Source organism: Hippopotamus amphibius, chromosome 2 (genome assembly GCF_030028045.1).
Source record: "Hippopotamus amphibius kiboko isolate mHipAmp2 chromosome 2, mHipAmp2.hap2, whole genome shotgun sequence".
Classification (NCBI taxonomy): domain Eukaryota; kingdom Metazoa; phylum Chordata; class Mammalia; order Artiodactyla; family Hippopotamidae; genus Hippopotamus; species Hippopotamus amphibius.
This window is the reverse complement of record NC_080187.1, coordinates 146,416,378-146,442,320: the sequence shown is the minus strand read 5'-3', so window position 1 is coordinate 146,442,320 and position 25,943 is coordinate 146,416,378. Positions and strand designations below refer to the sequence as shown.

Below are 25,943 nucleotides of genomic sequence, written 5' to 3'. Positions count from 1 at the left end.
TGCTCTTTTGAGCTACCCCTATGAGTTGTGAAATTTCAGAAAAAACATCTGGCATCTGTGACGAGGGCTTCTCCAGGTTCACCAGGAAAGGTCTTATCACCTCTCCAGAGCTCCACTCTGGGTCCTGGGGCCCAAGGGACCCTCACGACCCCTCAGGCAACCCAGGGGCTCTTGTGGGGGCCAGAAACTTGAGCTAGAACCTTCCTTCGAGACTGGGTTCAATTCCAGCGTCTCTTCCCTTGCACATGATTGGGTTACTTTTTCTCCCTCAAAATAGTCGCTGCTCTTTCCATATGTTCATATACTTACCACTCTTTTGTGGGATTTACTACAGATATTTTTAGCGATAATTAGAAAATATCAAATATTTTGGGCCGTAGGTGATTCATTGTGTGTTTACATATACTGCAATGGTAAAAGCAATAAATTACCATTTATCAAATGGCAGCACCTGTACCAGGTACTTTCCCTCACATTATCTCAGCTGTCCTGTGGGAAAAGCAGTGGTCATTCCCATTTTACAGTTGAGGAAACTGAGGCTCTGAGAGATGAAGCAACTTGCCTAAGGCCTCATAGCCTGGAGATGGCGTAGCTCACTCCAGACCGTCCTGCTGCCCTCAGCCGAGGGGCCCCACCCTGCACGCCACGGCCTGCCCTGAGGAACCTCAGCACCACAGGCTATCCCCACAGCAGGGAGAGTGGTGAGGAAACCCTGAAGTCCACCGCAAACATCTCTAGTGGAGGCCAGACATTTGCTTATTTTATAATAGTCACCTCCACTAAAATCATTTTGGCCTTTGGGTCACACACCACACGCATTTGAATATGGAGATATATGGCCCAGAGCTCAGCCCTCTGCAGATGAGGTCTTCTTCTTCTTCTTCCTCTTTTTTTTTTTTTAATATTTATTTATTTGTTTATTTGGCTGTGCTGGGTCTTAGCTGCGGCACGTGGGATCTTCATTGCCACATGCAGGATCTTTAGCTGTGGCATGCAGGATCTTTTTTTTTTTAGTTGCGGTATGTGGGCTCTTAGTTGCGGCATGTGTGACCTAGTTCCCTGACCAGGGATCAGACCTGGTCATTGGGAGCATGGAGTCTTAACCACTGGACTACCAGGGAAGTCCTAAGGTGAGGTCTTCTAAAGGGCCTCAGTGTCATCCTTTATGATCCAGATCAAAGAGGAAACTAGTGCCCACTCTGGGCTGAGCTGGCCACCTTCTCCTCTGTCCATGGATCCACCCTCCTCCGGGGACCTGCCCTCAAGGCCCTCCCAGACCCCACTGCCCTCCGGCCCCCCTCCCACCTGAGAGGCCCCTCCCCGTCAGCTCTTGGTAGTGTACAGACCCAGCAGGGGTGCGACACCCCCATCCTCCTCCCCCTGCCTCCTCTCTACAGTCTCCCCTGAACCTCTTATCTCATGTCTGCATGGTGGGCTGCCCCCTGCTCCCGCATACATCCTCCCGGCTGGACTGCAGGGTACTCACGACCGCGGGCATCCACCCCTCATGTGGGTCCTGACCCACAGCTCACTGAATGAAAGTGTGGTTTGTTAGATGACTAAGAAAAGAATGGGCTGCACGGCGCTCCTGCTTGTCACTGTGGATGATAGCTTGCGTGGACAGCCGTGTGCGTCTGATGTCTACGTGTGTACACTCTCAGCCTGAATGTTTCCCCAGCTGTCCCTCCCCTCAGGAGATACATGGAGGCATTACGTGAATGAGAGAGGCATTCTTTACTCCTCTCCTGGTGTAAATCCGTACTCCACTTGGGTGTGTGGGTGACTGCAAAATAAATGTTGATTACAGCGTCGGCTTCAGGAGGCAGACACTGCCAGGGACGCTGCTGGGATGGAGGCCGGGGATGAATCACGCTGGCTTCTGTGAGCGAGGAGAGGCCAGGCCACACTCCTCGCCCGTCCGCAGCCCTTGGTACCTTCTCTGCCCACAGCTCTTCTGCCTTTTTACCTTCCCTTCATCTCTGGCTGCATCGGATGGGGGAGGGGGCTTCCCCTCCACCCGACCTTTGTGTTCTGCACACCATGGATTGTGCTCATTGGGCTAATGGGCTCAGCTCTGGGAAGTGGGACCATTATCCCGTGTTACAAATGAGGGGACCGAGGGTCCCCCCAACCCACGTAGAAGTCTCTGTTGACTCCCAAAGGGCCGGTTTACATGCAAGAATGTTCCTGACTCCTTAAATTAAAAAAAAATAAATAATTTTTAAAAAAATAGCAAAGTTACTCTGCCCAGCTCATACGTGGCAGAGATGGGGGTGTGGGCCAGGCCTGCCGGACCGAGAGCCGGGTTCCTCTCCCCTCCGCAGAGGGAGGGGCTGTCCTTCCCCATCTCCCTTCCCCTCTGCTGCTTTCTCTCTCTCCCTCCTCAGACCTTGTTCCCGGAGTTCTGAGGTGCTAAACCAGCCTTTTAGGGGAGAAGCAGAGCTGTCGTGTCATTGACACTTCCCTGGGCTCGGCAGGCCTGGATTCCCGGGCTTTGCTGCATCCTGGGGCCAGGCCTTGCCAGCTGCACCTGATGGGGCGGCTGGGAGCTCCTCCAGGGGGGCCTTTGGGTCCCAGGACTTAGTGGTCACCAACACTTCCTCCCTGGCCCGCAACACATCACAGCTTCAGCAGACGCACACACTGCCTGTGAGGCTCCCAAAGGTCCAGGGCCCCTTTCTTCTCCATGTGGCTTTGGTTTCCCAGGGGACTTGATACCATTTTCCACCAGCCCCTGTGTGTTCTCTGTCACTTTGAGACACTGGGGCCCCAGCCGTGATCGGCTTGCTTTGTTTTCTGTGGTAGATCTGTTTCTCTTGTCACTTCTGATCACTCCAGATTAAACGCAGAAACGTAGAGGGCAGGGGCTGGGGAGGCTGGGCTCTGGGTCCCTGTGACCCTCCCCTTCCCAGAACACAGGAAGAAGGAAAGAAAAAGGGGAAGGGCATGACTGTAACCTTCTCAAATCCCACCTTTACCTCCTATTGGCTCTGTGACTTGGACAAGTAACAGCTTTTCCAAGCCTCAGTTTGCTTATCTGTAAAATGAAAATTAAAATGTCTGTCTCAAAAAAAAAAAAGAAGTGCCCGTCTCCCTGGCACGGCCTGGATTGTGTGCCTGGTTGGTAGTATACGCTCAGTTAACGATGGCTAAAAAGAAGTTGGAAAAAACTGACAACCCTTACTCCTGCCTTAAACTGTGGGGCCAGAGACACGGGGAGGAGAACCCACAAGTGGGTGCTTCCTGTTCTCAGAGGCAGTTGAGGACCACAGTGAAGACTGAGTTTTGAAGAGTGGGGGTGAATCTCACCGTCCTGTTTGGAGTGAGGGGAGCTGGGTACTTTGAGCATCGCCCCGCAGCCTGGGGCCAGGCCCTGTGTCTCCTTCATGCACTCACGCAAGGCCGTGGGGCAGTGTATGCGTGGACTTTCCCCTAACTGTGCTGAATTCCTGCAGAGGGATGCTGGGCCCCCACTTAGCCCTGGGTCCAGGTCTGTCCTTGGTCTCTCCTGAGGGGGCCTCTGACACCTCCCCTAGCCTGGCCTCAGAGAAGCAGGGCCAAGCCCCCTCGGGTGCCTCCCCGCCCGTGAGCCCTCACCCTCTGGACACCTCCCACGTGTGTGTTTCCTTCCTCCCTGTGGTAGGCGAGGTCAGCAGAGGGCCTGCTTGGTGACAAGGCAGGGGGTCCATTCTGGGATCTGAGTCTAGCCCTTGGAGAGGACCCAAGAGAAAGAAGGCTGGGGCTGATGAAATGGGGTTTCTTTTTTTCTCTTTTCTTTCTTTTTTTTTAAGCAAAGAGATAAATAAGTGTCTCCCTGAGATGACAAGAGAACATTGAAGGAGATAAAAGGCGAGTAAAAGGGACTAGAGACTAGAAGCAAAGGACAGGGGGGATTTGGACTATACACTGTGATGAGGGGAGAGATGAAAGAGGAAAGAAAGAGATGGGAACGCAGGACCGAGTGGCAGAGCAGAGGATGGGGTTGCCACGGAAACAGAAGGAGGGAGAGGAAGACAGGATGGAGAAGGCTGAGGGCTCAGTGCAGGAAGGGCCTGAGACAAGGCTTGGGGAGGAGGAAGGGGAGCCATGAGGGGCTCCCAGGTCTTAATCAGGCCCCGGTATGGAGAAACTGAGGTCGGCAAGGGAATAAGATTCTACTGAGAAAGCTCATCTCTGCCCAAAGGTAGCAAGGTGGAGGGAGCTGGGCCTGGGCCCCCTGGGGCTGACCCAGCTGGGGTCTGCTCTACCCTACCTGTCGGGACTACCTCTCTTTAAGCCTCAGTTTCCACAACTGTGAAATGGAAATGGTACTCCCTAACCCAGAAGGCCTCCTGGAAGCCTAGAAATTGCACATGCTCATCACAAGGCCTGACAAAGTTCAAGCCCAGTAAATGCTCCCTTGTTCCTTCCTCTGTGGTTCTTATCTTTGTCCATGAACTTGTGAGCCCAGGTTTTGTTTGATTTTCCCTGTTACAGTAAGCTGGTGATCTTTGGGTCGAGCAGAGTGTACTTGTTTGGAGGATAGATGTACTTTTTGCTTCTGGAATTGGAGGAAAGACACAGAGCCTTCCAGAAACATGACACTTGCTGTCCCTTCCCCTGGGAACAGGGACTAGTCCTGAAGCTCAGGGAAAGGAAGTACAGATTTGGGGGTTCCTCCTGGGGCTCAGCAAGGGGCCTCTGTTTTTCTTTGCACTTGAAAACATGGATATTCTCAAAAGGGCAGCGATTTGTTCTGTATGTGTACTCTGCTAGGAATGCACTGTGAGCACATGGACACGTTCTCTGCCCTCTTGTAGAGTCTGTGATCTAACTGGGACACCAGACACTGAGCGAGTAATTACACAGTTAAATCTGTCATTAAAAATTGTGATAGGAACTTCCCTGGTGGTTCAGTGGTTAAGGTGTTTCCACTATAGGGGGCATAGGTTCGATCCCTGGTTGGGGAACTAAGATCCCACATGCTGTGCAGCCAAAAAAGAAAAATAAAATTGTGATAAAGCCCAGGAAGGAAAAGTATTAAACTTACAGCTGCTTAAAACTTGGGGGACCAGACCTGGTTGGGGAGAGGGGAGTCAGGGAACATTCCTGAGGAAGTGATGCCCAAATTGAAAGCTGAAGGATGAGGAGCAAGGAAGAGCATTCGAAGCATGAGGAACAGCATGTGAAAAGGCCTCGTGTAGGAAAGCCTGTTAAAGAAAATGAGGAGAGCCCACGTGGCTGGAGGGTGATGAGTAAGGGGACAAGCAGAGTGCTGTGAAGTTGCCATATAACATATAAGCAAGGGCCAATCGAGCAAGTCCTTACAGGTCTTTGGTGGCGTGTCTGGACTTGATGCAGGCCAGCAGTCTGGTGTGGGAGCCCAAGTGGGTGGGGTGGCTGCCAGGTTTGTTGTGGATGGACGGACGGATGGATGGATGGATGGAAATGCACTGGGAATCAAGAGCTGTCAGTTTGGTCCCCATTGTGGGGTGGGAGCCTTGGGGCCTCAGTTTCCACATCTGTAAAATGACAGCATTGGACAGGAGGGTCCCCAAAATTCCTTGCAATCCTGCTGATAAAGTTTCTAAGACCAGCCTTGAGGGTACACAGCCAAAGTGGCCTGGGCAAAGGCCTTCAGTGAGGCCTCTGTCCTGCTGTGGGAGAGCCCAGCTTTCCTCCTTTGTGGCGAGTAAGGCGTAAGGCAAGAGGACCCAGGGCCCACAGCTTCTGGGGCCCTGGTGACTTCAGATCAGAGGCCCCACATCACTCCTGTAGCCGTATCCACGGAAAGCTGCCGCGGGCTTTGTGTGCAGCTCCACGGGAAGCTCAGTGTTTGCCACCAGCAGTTAGTGCAGCAGACACCCTGTTAGTTTGGGCTCGTTTCTACAAGAATCGGGGACCTACCCAGTTTTCCTCAGGATGAAGGGCTCAGCCAGGGTTCCCCAGGCTGGCAGCAGGGGCTGGCGCCATCCAGGGACCAGGGTGTTTCTCTGGATGCACTTGCTCCATCCTCCTTGGAGGGCTGGCTCCGCCTGGCTTAGTCCCTGGTCCCGACTCCACCTCACTGTGTGCCTTCGCATAGTCTTTGGTTGAGAGTGTAAGGCTTGATGTGTAGCCACATTTCCATGAGAGGCACCTGCTTGGTCTAAGTCCATTTGGGGCGTGAGGAGGTCTGGCCGTGGGTCTCAGCTCCTGTGTCAGCCGCCTGTCATGGAGGGTGGGGTGGGGGTGAGAGGGTGCTGCAGAGGGGCCCTGGGCTGGGCATGGGAGCTCTCGGGAAGGGGAAGAAGGGGCCCACCAGGCATGGGCGTCACAACTTCAGGGGGAGGGTACTCCTCATTCACCCTCAAGGCCAGGTCATGTGCAAGTGCTCATTAGCTCTTACCAATTAATTTTGAGAATCAGAATAAACTGGGGAGATGTTAGGGAAATACCATGTCCAGGTCTCAGACCCAGAGATGCTGACTTAACTGGGCTGGGGTGAGGCCCGGGTACTAGTGCTCTCATCAAGCAACACCAGTCAGACCCTCTGGAGCCAGGGTCTCCACCCTTGGAGGAGCTTGAATTGAGAAGTTACAAGAATACCGTGGGCCTGAGATTGTGCCTCTCGCCGCGGGGACTAGGGTTTAGGGGTCCCTGTGACCTCCCTGGAGGAGGGGGCCTCACACGGTGGCCACTCTGTGGCAGCCAGGAGCACCTCAGCCTTCAGCTTGTAGAGACAGAGGTGTGGCTCCCGGGATGGGTCTCGGTGCCCCAGGCCTGGGAGACCAGGAGGGGAAGGGCTTTCAGAACAGGCCTCACTGTCGCAGGGCTGCCTGTGAGGATGTTGGGTGGAGGAGCTCGGTGCTCCTCAGCCTTCTCTGTGCAGCCCGGAGGCCATCCCAGGGAGGAGGAGGCTGGGCTGTCCTGGAGGTGAGGTGGGTCGGGGGTGGGGAAGAGCCCAGCATTTGTAGACCTCGCCAGCAAGGAGGCACGATTTCCCCTCAATCTCATTCATTCATACATTCCGGGTCCTCGATGGCTAGGCTTCCTCCCTTCCCCTTTCCCTGCCTTGGCATCTTTCTCTCCGGACGCTCCCCTGCTGGGCCCTCTCTGCCCCCCTGCAGTCACTGTCCTCTGGGGTGGACGTCTGGTGGGGGAGATGGCCCACAAAACAGATGCAACTATGAATCAATGTGATTGTATCAGCGTTTAGAGAAACAGAACCAGCAGGATAGACACACAGAGAGAGATTTATTTTAAGGAATTGGCTCACGCGATTGTGGAGGCTGGCACGTCCGAAATCTGCAGGGCAGACTGGCAGGCTGGAGACTCAGGCAGGATTGCTGAGATACAGTCTTGAGGCAGAATTCCTTCTTCTCTGGGGAACTTCCCTGTTTCTCTGAAAACTTCAACTGATTAGATAAGACCTGCCCACATTAAGGAGGGTAATATGCTTAAAGTCAACTGATTGTAGATGTTAATCACGTCTCCCCATGGCTCACAGCAACATCTAGATTAGCATTTGACCAAACAGCTGGGTACCCAGCCTAGCCACATGCAGAATTAACCTGATGTTCTCAGGCTGTGGAAGAGGCCCTCGCCCTGCCCCAGGCTAAGGAAGCATTGCCTGCACTGACTCCTAAAGGATGAAGGGATATTCACCCAGTGCAAGGGAAGGGCAGGTCCTGGTAGGGGAGTCAGCCTGTGCAAAGGCCCCGAGGTAGGAAATAGCTGTGTGTGTGTGTCTGTGTGTGTGTGTGATGCAGAGGGACTGGACGACTTAAAGGAGGGTCAGGTAGAGCTTGGCTGGGGATAGCCTTGGGCAGTCAGCTAAGGCATGCGGACTTCATCCTTGAGGCCATGTGGCTGATGATGGGCTTCTGGGCTTCACCAGCATCTCACTGTGTGACCTTGGACCAGTCCCTTCCCCTCCACGAGCCTCAGTTTCCTTATCTGTAAAAGGAAGTGTCCACACATGGTGAGCATCAGGCCCTCCTGTGGTCTGTGGGTTAGTGGCCCTGTTGTCCGTAGCCCAGCCACTCTGAGCTCTGGAGGCGGGGCTTAGCAAATCTGTCCACAGAGAAAAGGGGAAGCTGAGGCAGAGAGAGACTCCTATAAGGAAGAGACTCACACACTTCCCCCTTGGCCACCCCACCCCCACCCCGGCTGCCTCATCAGCGCTGGGCCCAGAGCTGCTGAGTCGAGTGAGGCCTTGTGGGCTGGACAGAAGTGAGACTGTGGCAGGGAGCCCCGAGGTTTGCACAGACCTCCAGCTTTTGCTTTCGCTTCCTCATCCTTTCACGGGATGTGAGCAGATCCTACCCTTAAATCTACCATGAAGGGGACAACAGAGGAAACAAAGAGGGTGGTTTTGCTATGAACTGAAGTCCCGTGAGTGTGTTTTTTTAACAGCCGTGTGCATATCTGGGACGTCCTCCGCCCCACCCCCCACCGCCACCCCGGGCCCGGCTGCCTGTCCCGCCCCATGTCATGTCCAGCTTCTCGGGACCTGGGGGCTGCTCTGCTGGGCCCTGTCCCCACCCGACCCCAGCGCAGCACCTCGAGCCTCCCCAGGATCCTGGCACTCCAGGTTTGAGACTGAGCTGGCTCAGAGCAGCTCCCCGAGGGTCTGCACATATTGTGCTTCCTGTTGTATCCCCAGGAGCAAGAAAAGTCCTGGCACCTGGCAGGTGTGTTGAGTCTGATTCAGTTGCAGGACTGGAGACTGTAGCCTCAGAGTCACTGGGAATTCACAGCGAAGGGGCGAACCTGTCCCCCCAGCAGAAGCCCAGGGCACTGCGGAGCCTGTGTCCAGGAGCAAGGCCCTGACACCTGCCAGGCCCTCAAAAATAGTCACCAGGGCAGTCGATCACAGGGTGCCTGTGACATCCCAAGGCTGGGCTGGAAGAAGCCCCAGAGCATTCCTGTGTCCTCAGTTGGTCTTTGAGATGTCCTGGTGGTAGGCGTGAAGCAGAGAGTAGCCAGCTGGTCACCAGGTCCTATTGGTTCTTCCTTCCAAATGGCTCCTGTCCTGCCAGCCCCAAGCCAGACCAGGCCTCAAGTGCTCTGCCCCACTCTCTGTGTTCCAGGGACTCCCTGAGCTCCCTGGACCCTCCCCTGGTGCATGAAGGGCGTCTCAGTGAGAGGAAAGGAGCTTTCAAAGCAGTGTGGATGAGAGGTTTCACTGTCCGGTCTTGGGGAGGGGACCCTGGAAAACAGGCAGGTAAGCCAAGGATTAACCCACCCTCAAGTTTCCAAGAAGCCTCCTACACGCATGTTACAGATGAGGAAACCAAGACCCTGATGGGTCAGGTGACTTGTCCAGAGTCACACAGCAAGTCACTCATTAATTCGTTTGACAAGCTTGTGTCCGTGTTTACGGGAACCATAGTATAGCAATAGATGAAGCGACAGTGAGTGACAGCTCTAGGACCTGGGTCCTGGCCTGGGTCTCGGAGGCCTCCTGCTGGACCTCAGGGGATGAGACTTGGGTCCCTCCCCAGGGGCTGGCCTGGCCCTCAGGCCTGGGAGCGGGTGATGCTAAGCCCTGGGAAATAGGGCAGCCCTGGGCTTCTGGTGTGACCGACACAGTCCCCTCCCCTCTCTCCACTCTGCTCCTTCCCCTCCCCCTCCCCGCTTTTGTTTTGTGGCCTCCACAGACAGCCGTCCTCTCTCTCTCTCTCTCTCTCTCTCTCTCTCTCTCTCTGTCTCTACTGTGGCCTCCCTTCCCCCCACTCCCAGCACAAGTCTTTAAACTACAATCAGGCAGTGATTCTATTTCCTCTATTTCCCTGCCTTTGCCATTTCCTTTCTCTCCACCCTGGGGACCAAGGGTGTCCTGGTAGGAGGCCGAGCTGCATCCGCTCCAATGGCCCAGGCTGGGCAGAGCCCCGGGCGGTCTGAGCTTCCCTTTCTCTTAGACATTGTGGAGAGCTTTTGTTCTGAGCCCGTGGCACAAATGGTGGGAGAGAGGCCTTGTCCTGAGAAAGGAGATGCCACAGGGGGGCCCAGGCAGATGACAAAAGGGGCCTTGAGGTGTGGGGCCCTCCCTGGCACACAGGTGGGGTGCACCTGGCAGGCTCTCCCCCTGTCCTGGGCAGCCCGTGGCAGGACATAAAACAGGAGGGTTGTGGCCTGTGAGAAGGAGCCCGGGGGGGCGGGGGGGAGCAAAAAGATGGCCCAGGAGGAGGAGGAATAATGGCACCGGGGTTGCAGGGCCCCCAGCTTCCCACATGCTGGCCTTATGTGTGATAGGCAGATAAACACGCATGCGAAATACAGGGGAGTTAGATTCCCTCTGTCATCTTTCTCTGGGCCTCTGTCTCAACAAACAGAACCCTTCCTACACCACACACACACACACACACACACACCACACACACACACACACACACACACACACACACACACACACACACACACACACACACACACACACACACACACACACAGCCTGCCTGTCTGCCCCAGTGAACACTCAGCCCCATAAGCCCCTTAAACATGTGTTTACAGGGTGATGTGTGCCTGGTCAGGCACGTATCCGTCCAGTAAAAGAAAGCAGGGGCCTGATGGGCATATGGGTTGAGGAGGCTCCCAGGAAAAAGTGCTTTGTAAGTGGAGACCCAAAGAGGGGCCCTGGCTGCCCTCAAGGGGCACCCCGTTTCCCCGGTCCAGCTGGAGCCTTGGACCAGCCCGATGGGAGCAGGTCAGAGACTTCACGCTGCCGTGTGCGCAGGGCCTGCCCCTGTGTTCCCGCTGGCTCCTGGGAACCTAAGGGGGCACAGGGCAGCACCTAGGAGCTGAGGAGCCTGGGCTCAGAGCCGTGACTCCCGGGTGGCACAGACGATGGAGCAGAGCTGCAGATGCCGGGCCGGGATGGGGCCGGGCTGCGGGGCTGGACAGGCCCAGGTGCTGACCCAGCGCCGCCCTCCCTGCCCGGGCACTTTTGCTGCTTATGCCCCAGATGCCTGGGCTGTGGAGTGTGGGGTCCGCTACCCTCACCCCCACGCCACCCCCATGGGGTTGTTTTTAGGATTCAGTGGCTTTCCTGGGACCTGGGGAACACTCAGTCCCCGCTTTTGTGGTTAGTTGTTGGCACCTCTGCGTCCCCACCTGTGGGCTTAAACCCCCTGAGAGCAAGGACTGTGGGCAGGTCCCCTTTTACACCCGGGCACCGACTCCAGACCTCAGCCCTGTCCCTGCAGCAGGGGATCACATGGTGGCTGAGGGCAGGTTTGGCTTGCACCCGGGGTCCTGGTGTGAGCCTTAGGAGTGGCCCCTTTCACTCGTAGAAGATCCCAGGAATGGGATATTACACGGTCATCCTCCCTGCAGGGGACCACCCCAGACCTGTGCTCCCGTGGGCAGGCGCTGGCTGACTTTTTCGCTGCCTCATCTGCCAGTAGAGTGATGTTACGAGTGTCTTTGTTTTGTTCCCTTCAGGTGCCAGAAGAGGGGTGGTGCTAGGGACTGGGGCCAGGAGAATAGTGCAGGGGAGGGAATTATCATTTCCACGGGCATCCTCATCTCATCTCCTCAGCACCCCAGGACTCAGGCACCACTTCCCCCTGTGCAGAGCTGAGGAAACTGAGGCTCAGGACGTGATGGGATGTGCCTGAACTAGAAAAGGGCATCGTCCAGATTTGAACTCAGAATCCAGGGCCAAGTCCTAGCACAGGCTCTGCTGCTGAGGGTCAGTCCCTCCCCTCCGCTGGCTCTGCCTTTGAGGAAGTCTAGAAAAAGTGCTGAACTGCTTGTTTTCTCAAACCCACAGCAGACACGAGGGCTGCCCCTGGGTGCTGCTGGGCACTGTGTCAGATGGGCCGCTGCCATCAGGGGCAGTGATCCTCCCCCACGGGGGCTGTGGTGGGCACAGCGGTCTCCTCTGGACACCACGGGGGTGTCCTTATCCGCCTTTCATCTCCAAGCACGGGGCCTGACCCATAGCAGGGATTTAGCAAATATTTGCTGCACTAATTAATGGATGAGTTCTTAGTCTCTAGACGGTGTCCCAGAGTCATCCAAAAGTTTGCTGAATTCGGGGCCCCAGAATGAAGAAATCTCTCAGCTCTGTGGTTTTCATCAGAGCGTCCAGAGATAAATAATAGTGACTCTTCATGTTTGGTGAGGGCTTTATAATTAACTAACCCCGTTCATCTACGTTGTGACCTTGGGGCTCTCACAGTGCTTCTATGGGTAGGTGTTTCCATCTCCATTTTTGGTTTTTTGTTTGTTAAATTTTTATTTACTTATTTGATTGCGCCGGGTCTTAGTTGCAGCATGTGTATGGGATCTGGTTGCCTGAGCAGGGATCGAACCCAGGCCCCCTGCATTGGGAGCACAGAGTCTCAACCACTGCCCCACCAGGGAAGTCCCTCCATCCTCATTTTTGGATGGGGAAACTGAGATGCAGAAGTGACTTTGAAGTGACTTTGCTTAGTCACTTGTACGTGACAGAGCTGGGGCTTGAGGTCAAGCTGCCTGACTCTTAGTTGAGTGCTCTTTCCAGCAGGTGGTGGGAGGTGGGCTCTGAATCAGGGCTAGCCCCTCAGCCTGTTCCAGGTGGACCCAGAGGTCTCCTTCCACCTGACCCCTTCCACAAGAGCCCTGCTTTAAGCTTAATAGTTTAATCTTTAGTGTCCATTTCAAGGAGGCTAAATTCCTCTCTGGGGTATTTTATTTTTAGCCAGCTTCAGGAAGGGGAAGCTTCTCCGGCCTGTTGGGGGAGGGAGACACAAGCCAGCCCGGAGCCGGTTTCCTGTGGAAGGGCCGCCACTGGCCATGCACCTGACCCTGGCCCTGGGAGGAGAGCCGGAGAGGCAGGCAGGAGCCACCCCAGTCCTGTCTTTCTTTCACCTTCCTTATGGAGCGCCTCTGACATGCTGTGCTGGGCCCTGAGCCAGGGGGCGGGGTACAATCTGATGAGTATCCCAGGCCAGGGAGGAGGCCCTCCCACATCCGGGCCGACGGGGAGGGCTGGGAAGCCCCAGGAACAGGGGGAATTTGAGGGAAGCCTAGGGGGCTGGTGGGAGGAGCCAAGAGCTCAGCGGGGTTGGGGAAAGGGCACCCTGGTGGGAGAATCGCTGTGCAATGGCCAGGCTGCACAGAGGCACTGGTGCACCTGGGGCCCCTAGGAAGGCAGGAAGCCAATGCAGTGGGGGTTTGTACCCAGACAGGTGGGCTCATTGGCTTTTTTAGAAACACCTGTTTGATCAGCGAGTGTGGCTGTGAACCTGGAAGCCAGTTTTAGCATTCATTTCAGCCAGTTTTCTCAACCTTGGTAGCCGTCACGGAGCCCTTCTTTTAAATCACATCTTACATGGAATTCCAATGTACAAATCAGACACAAGCTATATTTTAATTGGTATAAATTTAGGTATTTAAATGCCTAACATTCAGCTAATCAAGAACAATGACCTATTGTGATAGGCATAGTCATTTAGCATCAGGGATGACAGGCGGTAGCTGCTGTCTGAGATTGGCCTCAGCACCTAATTTATTTTTGTGTGTTACCTTGTTTTTACCCAATATATTTTTTAAAAAAAAACAACCAAAACGCCGCATTCACACGGCCAAGCCGTTACAAATGGTGACAGTTGTTTAACACCTCACTGTACAGTTTCAAGGTCTGTGCAAAATTAATTATACCTTGGCAACAAAGCCAGTGGGTCTACTGAACGTGTGGGAACAAGATATATTACATTTGAGTAGATGGGTTTTAAAAAATTGGTTTTTAAAATAGCAATCTTTATTTGTTTGCAATTTTGGATCCAATTTTTTGTGGAACTCCCAGAGGATGTGCAGAACATAGTTTGAGAACCACTGAGGAAATCCAGCCTCCCTGTTTCACAGATGGGAAGACTGAGGCCAGCAAGGGGGCAGGGCTTACCCAGGATCCCACCTGGAGATGGAGGACATGGAGATGATCAGATACACAGAGGGTGTCATTGCTCCCCATAATTACAAGTGTGTCCTGTTCCCAAGGCAGGAATAGAAAGACGTCAGGGACAGACACACCCAAAATTGGCCAAGCCCTTGCTGAGTGTGTGTCTGTCTGTTGTCTGTCTGTGCAGCATTGAGCCGACAGTGCTAATATTCCCTTCTCCTGCAGCGATGCCCTCCTAGCCAGCCGCCACGGGATGGAGGGCTTCATGGACTCAGGGACACAGACGGACGCCGTGGTGGTGCTGTCCTTGGCTCAGGCCGCCGTGCTGGGCCTGGTCTCGGAAAATGAGCTCTTTGGAGCCACCATAAGCGCCGAAGCCTTCTACCCGGACCTGGGCCCGGAGCTGTCCGGGGCAGCCATGGGGGAGGCCCGGCCCCCGGGCCCCGACGTCTACCAGCTGGCCTGCAATGGGCGGGCCCTGGAGGAGCCGGCAGAGGAGGAGGTGCTGGAGGTAGAAGCGGCCTTCGAGAAGCACACCCGGCGGAAGACGCGGCCGCCCGTGCGCCTGGTGCCCAAGGTCAAGTTTGAAAAGGTGGAGGAGGAGGAGGAGCAGGAGGTCTATGAGGTGTCTGTGCCCGGCGATGCCAAGGATGCGGGCCCAGCGGAGGCCCCCACCGAGGTGGCCAGTGGCGGCTGCGAGGCCCTGGTGCAGAGCAGTGCCGTCAAGATGATCGACCTCAGCGTCTTCAGCCGCAAGCCCCGGACGCTGCGGCACCTGCCCCGAGCCCCACGACCAGAGCTGGACGTAGCCCCCTTCGACCCCCACTTCCCCGAGCCGGCCCGGGACGGCTTCCCCGAGCCCAGCATGGCGCTGCCCGGGCCGGAGGCCCTGCCCGCAGAGTGTGGCTTTGAGCCCCCGCACCTGGCCCCCCTGAGCGACCCCGAGGCCCCCACCATGGAGTCCCCGGAGCCCGTGAAGCCGGAGCAGGGCTTCGTGTGGCAGGAGGCAGGCGAGTGCGAGGCCGACGCGGCCGGCTCGACGGTGGAACGCCACAAGAAGGCCCAGCTAGATCGGCTGGACATCAACGTGCAGATCGACGACTCGTACCTGGTGGAGGCAGGCGACCGCCAGAAGCGCTGGCAGTGCCGCATGTGCGAGAAGTCCTACACGTCCAAGTACAACCTGGTGACGCACATCCTGGGCCACAACGGCATCAAGCCGCACTCGTGCCCGCACTGCAGCAAGCTCTTCAAGCAGCCCAGCCACTTGCAGACGCACCTGCTGACGCACCAGGGAACCCGCCCGCACAAGTGCCAGGTGTGCCAGAAGGCCTTCACGCAGACCAGCCACCTCAAGCGCCACATGCTGCTGCACTCGGAGGTCAAGCCCTACAGCTGCCACTTCTGTGGCCGCGGCTTCGCCTACCCCAGTGAGCTCAAGGCCCACGAGGTGAAGCACGAGAGCGGCCGCTGCCACGTCTGCGTCGAGTGCGGCCTGGACTTCTCCACCCTGACCCAGCTCAAGCGCCACCTGGCCTCCCACCAGGGCCCCACCCTCTACCAGTGCCTCGAGTGTGACAAGTCCTTCCACTACCGCAGCCAGCTGCAGAACCACATGCTCAAGCACCAGAACGTGCGGCCCTTCGTGTGCACCGAGTGTGGCATGGAGTTCAGCCAGATCCACCACCTCAAGCAGCACTCGCTCACCCACAAGGTAAGGACGCCACGCGCCTCCCCTCACCTCTGCTCACCTCCCCTCACCTCCCCTCACGTCCCCCTGGGGCTTGGACCCAGGTCTGAGGCTCTGCCCTCTGCCCCTGCCGTGCTTTCATCCATTGCTTCCCAAAGTGCCTGATGAGGTGATTTAGCTGGTGAACGTTTCTTTTTTTTCTCTTTAAGATTTTTTTTTTAATGTGGACCTTTTTTTTTCTATTGAATTTGTTACAGTGTTGCTTCTATTTTATGTTTTGGTTTTTTGGCCACAAGGCATGTGGGATCTTAGCTCCCTGACTAGGGATGGAACCTGAGCCCCCTGCATTGGCAGGCAAAGTCTTAGCCACCGGACCACCAGGGAAGTATCAGTGGTGAATGTTTCTTATATTTGTAGTTATATTTATTTTGATGAGTGTTAGAAAAAAATGTAATTGAAATCAGTGTTTCAAATAGTAAAACTTGACTCATTTTAAAACTTTTTAACTGAAATGTTTGCGGAATCCTTGCGGGACCCCAGGAGCACAGTTGGAGAATCGCTGATTCTCTGTCTCGTGGTTGGGAGGACCGAGGCCAGGGTGCCACGGGGAGGTGGATGAGATGGTCAGAAGCACAGAGGGCTTCCTTTGCTCCTCATAATTACACGAGTCTATCAAAAGCTGTGTCTTCCCTTTAGGGAGATGCTACAGGTATTTCATTTTAAAAGGGAATAGATGCAAGGGAAAATATTTGTTATGGAGAAGTACAGTCCGTTCTAGAATATGACAAAATGAGGCAGAGTGGCTTGTGGGGACAGAAGGCAGAGCAACACTGTCCTTATCCCCTGTGTCCCCAGACAAAACCTTGACCCGTTCTCCCCTTCCTTCCTCTCTCTCCCTTCAGGCCATTGGCCACCCTGCCTTTCAGCCAACATCACCTTCTCTGAGAGGCCCTAACGTACAGACAAGGGGGTGAGGCCTCTCAGGTCCCGTAGTCCCACTCAGGCACGGGTCCTGCCCCATGGTTTCCACCCCACACCCAACCATCTTCACACTTTGAAGCTGAGGGTGCATAGAGCTTCCACTCTCCGGCCTTAGAGATGCTCCAGGTCACATGCGTGTCCTTGTCTCGCACAGTGGACACTGCAGTGAGTACGGGAGAAACAAGCTGCCAGGCTGAGAATCCAGCCTTCCCCAGCCCTGGGAACTTTCTGCTGGAGCAGAAAGGATTCGTAGGTTTCGTTGCAGGTGCTCCTCCATTCAGTTGCTGTAGCTACCTAGAGTGTAATGTTAAGAAGGATTCTGAAGCTGAGTCTGGGCTCAGCTGTAAAACCAAAGGATTGATTATTTATGCCTGCGGGGGGTTGGGGGGTGAGAGGGCAGAGCGGCAAGCACCTGTGCTATGCATTTGCCGTCTTTCTTCTCTACTAGGGGACTTAAAAATCCCCACAAGTCCACAACGTGTTAAAAGAGAAATAATACCATGAAGAAAAGGGGAAAGCAAAAATCAAAGGCTGATTACACTGAAAACATTCTCACTACCAGCCTCAGTTTATGCAATGCGCACATCATGTGTCCGCTCCCAAAGGGCAGGGCCCCCTGGTGGTCATACGCATCAACGTCACATACAAGACAGGAGACACAGCCCCCGTCTGCTGAAAGAAGCAGACATGGGAACCGTTAAATTATAGCATGAAACTTTGTACCAAACAAGCGGTTGGGACAGCAGCTGTGACCACAGAAATGTCTGTGCTATTGGAGTTCTACTAAATGACTGAGGTTCTAGGAAAGAGATCAGCTCCCAACTTTTGTCCTCACTTTCCTCCCCAGACAATACATTGGCCCTTCTGGGCACACAGCACCCTGTCGTGCTCTGGGGGCTCGCCTCTAGACCATGGAAAAGCATGCTGACCATCCAAACCAGAGAGTTTTCCCTTGGAATCTTTGTTTCCTGGGGCTGAGTGTCCTGAAGTTCATCAGTGAGGAGAATCACCTGGGCAACCTGTTGGGATTAAAAATTCCAGGGCCCACTGACCCAGAATCTCCAGGGAGGGGCCGAGAGGCTGTATGTTCAGCAAGAACTACAGGTGGTTCTTATCACTGGAGAAGTTTGTAATACACTCTCAGGGGTTGTGAGTGGGCCCCGAGGTTTGAGAACTCTTTAAATTCTTTGAAGACCTGAGTGTCACTTTTCCTGGGGTGCCCATACCTTTAATTGTATTCTCAAAGGGGTCTGTGAACCAAAAACACCACTGAGACAGCACTGAGGTGAAAAACATACATGCATCTTGATCCCAGGAAGCCATCCAGGCCCCCAGGCTAAGGCTGTGTCTTCTTGGCCACAGGCCCCTGGTGCCTGATGCGAGACTGGCTTATCGCAGGTGCCTGGTAAATGGTTGATGAACGAACGAACATGCTTGCCTCGGTGCACTGGTACAAACTTACAGATCCACCTGCCCTATTGGGCAGGAGACGGCAGGTGTGAGGGTTAGAACCATAAGACCCAGCCAATCTCTGCCTATCACTGGAAGGCTTCCCAGAGTAAGTGATTCTGCCCCGACATTCTCCCAGGCATTTCAAGCAAGTGGCCTCTGTTCGGAACATCCCCAGGAAGTTATTTCCCAGAAGCTCTGACCCCACACACACACTTCCAGAGCCTGTGTCCATTGTGTGGTCCTGACCATCGCTCCCACCCCCCACAGGGCGTGAAGGAGTTCAAGTGCGAGGTGTGTGGCCGGGAGTTCACCCTGCAGGCAAACATGAAGCGGCACATGCTGATCCACACCAGCGTCCGGCCCTACCAGTGCCACATCTGCTTCAAGACCTTCGTGCAGAAGCAGACCCTCAAGACCCACATGATTGTACACTCGCCCGTGAAGCCATTCAAATGCAAGGTACCAGGCCTCCGGGCCCCGAGGTGGGACTTCCCCACAAGCGGCCTCAGCATGACAGCAGCAGCCGGGTCCCAATGTGGGCAAGCGGTGGGTGGTGGGGGTTCAGGTCCTGCAAGCTGCTGAAGTTGTTTTTTGAGAGCTGGGGGAGGGGGTGAAAGTCACGGTGCAGCCGCAGGGAAAGAGCCCGAGTCAGCGCACTCAGAGATCCGAGCCCTGGGTTTCTGACAGCTTCAGCTCAGGGAGTGCGGGGCAGGTGCACAGGAACCGTGACCAGCAGGAAGTGGCAAAGTCCTCAGCCTCTGGGGTCACATAGGAAAGGACAAAGCGAGTGCTGTCCACAGCGGATGGGATGCTGGCCCAGCCGTAGAGATGGGAGTGGGGGGGGCGGTCCGAGGAGGGCGGGCTTCCGGGCTGATGGGGCCACATGGGTGTGTTCCAGGTGTGCGGGAAGTCCTTCAACCGCATGTACAACCTGCTGGGCCACATGCACCTGCACGCGGGCAGCAAGCCCTTCAAGTGCCCCTACTGCTCCAGCAAGTTTAACCTCAAGGGCAACCTGAGCCGGCACATGAAGGTCAAGCACGGCGTCATGGACATCGGCCTGGACAGCCAAGGTGGGTGGGCCACATGCAGCGCACGGCGCAGGAGCAGTACTGTCCTGGCACACTCCGGAGCCTCCTGTCCAGTGAGGGGAGTGGGGAGGCTGGCCAGGCCCGAGACCTCGTTGGGGTGGGCTCAGGTCTGGAGAGGGGGCACCCTGGAGGGCCATCATGGTGATAACAATGGGATACTTATGTATTCTTCAGAGGACTTACGTGGGCTCACGTAAACAATAATAAAAATATTTGTTGAGTGCTGTGTGCTAGGCCTTTATTAACTCATGTGACCCTCACAGTGAGGTTGACTCTGTTATTATTGCCATTTTACAGATGCAGACATTGAGGGACAGAGAAGTTAGGTAACTCATGCAAGATCATTACTGAGAGATGACATTTTTTAAAAAAATGGATGGGAGGGACTTCCCTGATGGTCCCGTGGTTGAAACTCCACACTTCCACTGCAAGGGGTGCAGGTTTGATCCCTGGTTGGGGAACAAAGATCCCACATGCCACGTGGCACAGCAAAAAAAAAAGAAAAGAAAGGAAAAGATGGGAAAGAAGGTAACAAAAGGGAAAATGGCAACTGGAAAGATAAGGGAGAGCCAGGTGAGGTCACAACCCCAAGTACACCACGAGAGGTCCTATGGGCATCCAGAGGGGAGCCCGGAGCTTCCCAGTTGCCAAGCCAAAAAGGGTAATACAATCAGTCACACTCTTCATAGTGCCTGCCAAAAAGAATGAGCCCACGTACTCAGGAAAAGTGTCCTTACCTCTGCAGTTGGTGGAGGTTTCATTGGCTCTCCCCTTAACACTGATCCGTAGTGGAAGAACTTTCCTTCCTCTTGCCTCTCATGGGGAGGAGGCACTTTAGAGATTCTACAGGAGTGAGAAGCCAGCCGTACTTCAGGAAAGTGCCTGGTATAGTCTGGAGCTATTTGACTTTCTGGTGCTCCTTCCGAGACTAACTGGGAACGTGCCCCAACAATCACTGGGTGAGTCGAGTTGCCATGTGAGATTACTCACTAGGAGTCAATCAGATGCTGGGAGGTGGCGGCAGTAACCCTGATTTCGTCTTGGAGCAGTGAATGGCCTGGGGTTTTCTGGCAGAAACAGGCATCGTCAGTTTTTCATTCTTCTGGGTGAGGATGAAACGCTATTGGCTGCATATAGATGCTCTGTAGCCCCTTCTTACTCAAAATGAGGTTTTAGGACCAGCAGTATTGGCATCACCTGGGATCTTGCTAGAACTACAGACTCTGCCCCACCCCTGACCTGCTGAATCAGGAGCTGCATTTCCAGGATCCCCAGGTGATATGGATACACTGGCAAGTCTGAGATGCGTGGAACAAAGTGATGGTTTTCAAACTTGAGCGAGGGAGCATGAGAATCACTCAAGGCTTGTTAAATTGCTGGGTGCCACCCCCAGAGCTTCTGATTCTGTCGGTCTGGTGTGGGGTCGGATCATCTGCATTCCCAGCAAGTTCCGCAAGTCAACCCGGAGCTGCTGGGTCAGGAACCTCACTTTGAGAGCCTCTAATCTAGACTCTAGAGAACTGTCTCAAACCTGGCTGTGCTTTGGAATCACTTGGAGAGTTTTTAAAATGCGGATGCCTGAGCCTCAACCACAGAGATTCGAATGTAATTGACCTGGCATGTGGCCCAGGATCCAGATTTTTTTTTTTCAAGCACCTAAGGTAATTCTATGCTTAGTAGAGTGTGAGAGCCAGTACTCTAGTGGAACTGCCAGGTAGCGAACCCACCGGGGGGACCAGAGCAGGACTGGTCCTTTTGGAAGTAGCGGTTCCTCCGCACCTCGCGCTTAGGGAGTGGTTAAGGCGTAAGCTCTTTCCATCTGAGGTCAGTAACCAGGGATCCATAGGGTTGCTTTGTTCCTGATTGTACCAGATGACAGAAAGTAAAGCAGGGATTGGCACCAGAATGGTTGGGGCTCAAGTCTGCCCCCCACTCACACATAAGCTTGGTCTGAAAAGCTCGGACTTGATGTTTGTGCAGGAGGAAAGCAGCTTACATTCTAGATGGAACCACCAAATAAACTATAGGACTGTAATTTAGGAGCTAGATCAACATCTTTGTAAAAAAATGGTACAGAGTATTCCCTGGGGCCAACGAGACAAGCCAAATAGAGTTAATAAAGGGTGGCTGGGACGATAACAGAGACCCAGAGATAGAAATTTTCCCAGGGTATTTATTTAGCTTGTTTTTAATCAACTATATGATATGAAGGTGTGGCACTAGCATTTGAGGATGAAAGAACCTAGGGGCTATAAGATTTGGTACAGCTGAGGGAATTCCCTGGTTGTCCAGTGGTTAGGACTCCTCAGTCTCACTGCTGAGAGCCTAGGTTTGATCCCTGGTCAGAGAACTAAGATCCCACAAGCCACAAGGTGCAGTCAAAAAAAAAAAAAAAAAAAGTTTGGTACAGTTGGCTTCATTTTATAAAGTCAGAAAGACTTACACTATGTCAGATGCTATGGGCACAAGTAACAGACACCCCATTCAGACTGGTTTAAACAATAAGGAAATAAGAAACGGCTTGCAGTCCAGACTATCTTCAAAGTTGGCTGATTCAGCCCCTCAACAATGACAGGGTGAGGCTCCCTCTCTCTGTCCACAGAATTAGCTGTGGTTTTCCTCCTGGTCACAAAATAGCTGCCACTGGCCTTTAGGGCAAATATGCTTCCTGTTCACTTCCTCTGGAAGAGTAAGAGCCTGCTCTCCTTTGCTCTGTGAAACTGACGAGAACATTCTAAGAACTCACTAGCAGGCCTTTCCTCATGATTCATTGGCCATTATTGGGTCCCACCCCCAATCCTGAGCCACTCATTGGCAAGGAATGGGATTACCCTTGGACCAGTGGTTTTTAACTGGAGGTGACTTTGCCCCAGGGGACATTTGGCCACGTCTAGAGACATTTGGTTGTCACGATGGGGGCAATGCTCCTGGCTTCTAGCTGGTAGAGGCCAGGGATGCTGCGAAACACCCTACAATGCACAGGACAGTCCCCCACAACAAAGAATTATGGCCCAAGATGTTAATAAAGCCAAGGTTGAAAACCCTGCCTTAGACACATCACGGCTGCCCCTGGGCTGTGGTCCGTTTCTCCCCAAACACATCACACCTCCTAGGTGGACGGGGCAGGATGCACACTGGGGCTCAGCCACAGTCCCTGCCAGCAAGCCTCCCAGTGTCCCCAGGTTACACCCTGGGCCTCCCTCTCTCCATAACTCATTGGAGGGCAGCGCCACCCAGGCCTCCCCTGTGTTGTTTTCTATCTGGCTTTTGTTCCAACAGTAAGACCTTTATAAAAGATTTCAATTTGATAACGTTACAAGAGGCCTCTTAGAGTTTTTATCACATCATCTTTGTTAACCTACCTTGAGTGTTTGGCCTTGGAGAGCCAGGCCTGACGATACCACTGGGTAGAACTGGCAGAGGTCAAAGGAGAAACAGCTCCTTCTAGCCATTTGAGGTAGGGTCAAAACACACTGGATCAAAACAACAGCACTTGCTGGGTGCCCTTTGGCAAGTTGATTAACCTCTCTGAACTTCCTTTTGATCTCCTAAATAGGGCTACTGTGAGCATTCATGAGTGATGTATGTGAAGTGCCTGGCATACAGTAGTTGTCAAATGAGTGGCGTTGCAGACATGATATAGCGCAGGAGGCTTTCATATGGCAAAGGGGACTAATGAATAATGTTGCAAAGAATAAATAAGGGCTTAGTGACTTAGGAGGTACGAGAGAGGCATGACCCCAAGGGTTCAAGTCCAGGCCTGTACCCACTCGGCACACCTTTGAGGAGTCACAGGCCTCGCAGAGCAGGAGGGCAGAGGAGGCAGCTGAGTCTTCTGGAAGCAGTGACTGGGAATGACTTCTTTAGTTCTGCTTCCTATGGGGGAGTGGCTGGCTCTTCCCACACACAGCATCCAGGCCTAACTGTGCGCTCTCTTGCAGACCCCATGATGGAGCTGACGGGCACGGATCCCTCTGAGCTTGACAGCCAGCAGGAGATGGAGGACTTCGAGGAGAACGCCTACGCCTACGCCGGTGTGGACGGCAGCGCCGAGGCCAGTGTCCTTACTGAACAGGCCATGAAAGAGATGGCCTATTACAACGTGCTATAGCACAGGCCAGGCCACCCAGGACGGGGCAAGGAGGGCGTGGGGCGTGGGGGGAGACCCATGTGCTGCGGGCTGCACCTCTTGCCGCTGAGAAACAAGCTACTGCCCCACTGTCCTGAGCCCTCCCCTCCCACTCCGTCATTTGCACCACTAGGGACTTTTAGACCAAATGGAGACTGTACTACTCACTGGCCTCGGCTGTGAACCAGGCATAGGCCCCAGGCATTCTAGGGAAGGATGGATAACACAGGAGGCCCAGGTCCAGGCCTCTTTGACCTGCTGCTGCGGGAGAAATGCGGATGGGGGCCGGTTGGAGACAGGTCACAAGGGCATAGGTTCTCAAGTCTCTCCAGGCCCAGCAGAGGTGGGGCAGCCCGTTGGGCAGGGCCATCCTAATGGCTCCTCGGGGGTCCTGTCACTGGTGGAAGAGATCTCCTGAGTCATGTCCTGTTTCTCCTCTGGACCATCTCCTGCCACTAGAGATGTTTGAGCTCTTGTGCTGGTCAGCTCTGCCCCCCTCCCCCACCCCACCAGCCCCTGGGCCCCCTTCCCCACCCTGTCCCTGGACAGCCAGGCAGGGCCCTCTGCCTTCTACCTCCTGGTGCCTCCCGCGCTCTCCTCCAGCCAGGCGTGCATGCAGCCCAGTCCTGGCCCTAGGAAAGTGGGGTGTAGCCCAACCCCCAGCTATCGTCCTCTCCAGCCAACCCCCAGGAGGCCCCCCATCTTACTGCCCTGTTTGGAAGCGGGTGTCCCTAAAGTGGACTTCAACAAAGTTGTCCAGTTCTGTCTTGAACTGGGGCACCACACCAGGGTCCCCCGACAAAGCCAGGACATGCCTTGCGTCAGGCACACACTAACAAAGACAGATGAAGGCCCCTTGAGAGAGGGGGCCGGCGATGGGGTCACTGGGGACCAAGAGGGGCTGTCCTCAGGAGGCCAAGGACAGCCTATGTGGGGGGAGGGGGGCTGACGTTTTATTTAAGGTCTAGTAAGTATCCGTGTTGAGGATGGGGACAGCCAAGAGTCAGCAGGGTCCCGGGAAGAGCAACATATTTAAAAAGGAAAGTGAAGACCATAGAAGAAAAAAAGTAATTTTTTTTTGAGCAAAGTGGGGAATTTTGAAGGTAATTTATTTTTTTTCTTTCCAACTCTGTGTCACCTATTATCTTTTCTGATGGAGATGATTTTCTTTTTCCCAGCGGAAGCTTTCTTGTGTGCTGTGTGTGCTCTGTGCCTCCCAACCAAGAGCAGCCTGGCCTGCCCTGGCAGGACTTGGGCTGGGAGGAGACTGTCGGTCTGGCCCTGGGGTGCAGCTGCTGGCAGGAGGCCAGGGCGAGAGGCAGGGGGCGGAGCCCGGCAGGCCCTCTGCCCCCTGCCCAGCCCCTCCAGCTGGTGACTCGCTCTGCACCACCCAGAGCAGGGGCAGGGGCTGCAGACTCCGCTCGGCCTGCCGTTCGCGCCTCGCCTGCCCGCGCTCCAGTCCCGTGCCAGCTCCTACCCCGGAACTGAAGACTGTGGGCCAAGGGCGGTGAAGGAGCACATTCAGGAATGCTAGGGCACCCAGACTTCCACCCACTCGCCCCCTGAGGCCTCCACTGGTGGGGAGCAGGCAGGGCCATCCCCAAAGGCGCAGGAGGTGAAGCCGCCAGCTTCAGTCCAGAAACCAGGAAGCGGGGAGCAGCTGGGGAGGAGGTACCCCCCAGGCTGCATCCTTAGTGAAGGACCAAACCAGGCCTCAGGGTGGCTGAGATCAGGATGGAGGGGAGGACAAGGCAGCCTCGGGATCAGGCAGCCAGGTGCCCCTTCCTTCTCTGCTAGAGTTCACGCTAAGCAGCAAATGAGAGGGCTGGGGTCTCACGGGAGCCTTGCCCCGAGTGTGGCTCTCTAGATCCCGAGGCCCCCCCGCCTCCCAGGTGCCCGCCATGATGACCCTCAGGTGGCAGTGACCCCGTCACTGTAGAAGACATTTTCTCCTGCTGAGCAGAAGCATCATCCCCTGCAAACTACCTCTTCCCACGACGTCTTTCTCCCCTGGTACCAAAAAGAACCCTGTACCTCCTCCTCCTCCTCCTCTTTCCTGCCAGCGCAGTGGCCTTGGTCTTGGAAACCCACGGGAGAAGGTCTGGCCCCCAAGGTGGGGCTCTCCTGTCTTCCCCCAGCCCCGCCATCAGCACCAGCCCTCTGCGAGGTTCGATACTTGAACACCCCCCCTGCCCTGTGCCTTGGACCTGGGCAGGGCTGAGAGCACGAAGCAGCAGCACAATCCACAATCTGAGCTGGGGGTGTGGTCTTGGCAAGGCTCCTGTCCTCACCCCCCCACCCCACGCCCACCTTTTCAGAAGAGGCTTGCAGCCTCTCGGGTGACTTGGAAACTCCTGGACAAATTCCATTCTAACTTATTTTGACATGTATACAAACCAACTGTTTAGAAATTCCACTTGTGCAAAGCCCTACTGTGTTTTTATGTTCCTGTTTAAAAGAGAAGTTTACTTAGCAATAATTATAAATAAATGAATATTCTTTAGTGAGGTGACTGCGAGTGCTTCTTTCCATGGTTCTTGGGGACCTGGTCCTCACCCCTCCCCCGGAAGGAACTCCCTCCAAGGCTTCTCTCTCTAGAAGCCTGGAGGAAACCCAGACCATCCTTTGCACTAGAATGGCCACCTGCAGAGCTCCAAGCCCATGAAGAAGGGGCCCAGGCCAAGGCCCCAGAATTCCCACCACTTGAAGAGAAAAACCACTTCCCCACCAACAGGCCACCAGGACAGAGGC

The 25,943-nt window shown here is 54.7% G+C and overlaps 1 protein-coding gene across 12 annotated transcripts in view; it reads left to right on the top strand.

The window, feature by feature from the left end:
* ZNF710 (zinc finger protein 710) overlaps positions 1 to 25,695 on the top strand; it is a 66,525-nt gene extending 40,830 nt beyond the window's left edge. For 10 of the 12 annotated variants that reach the window (XM_057720178.1, XM_057720175.1, XM_057720170.1 and 7 more), the window contains 3 exons: positions 14,075 to 15,563; positions 18,240 to 18,431; positions 18,871 to 21,479. In XM_057720178.1, the coding sequence (XP_057576161.1) occupies positions 14,103 to 15,563; positions 18,240 to 18,431; positions 18,871 to 19,260 (2,043 nt within the window). In that variant the 5' untranslated portion in view covers positions 14,075 to 14,102 and the 3' untranslated portion in view covers positions 19,261 to 21,479. Of the gene's footprint in view, positions 1 to 14,074; positions 15,564 to 18,239; positions 18,432 to 18,870; positions 21,480 to 23,004 lie in introns of those variants that run through there. The other 2 variants (XM_057720179.1, XM_057720168.1) reach the window with 2 other exon arrangements.
* Positions 25,696 to 25,943: the final 248 nt, after the last annotated feature.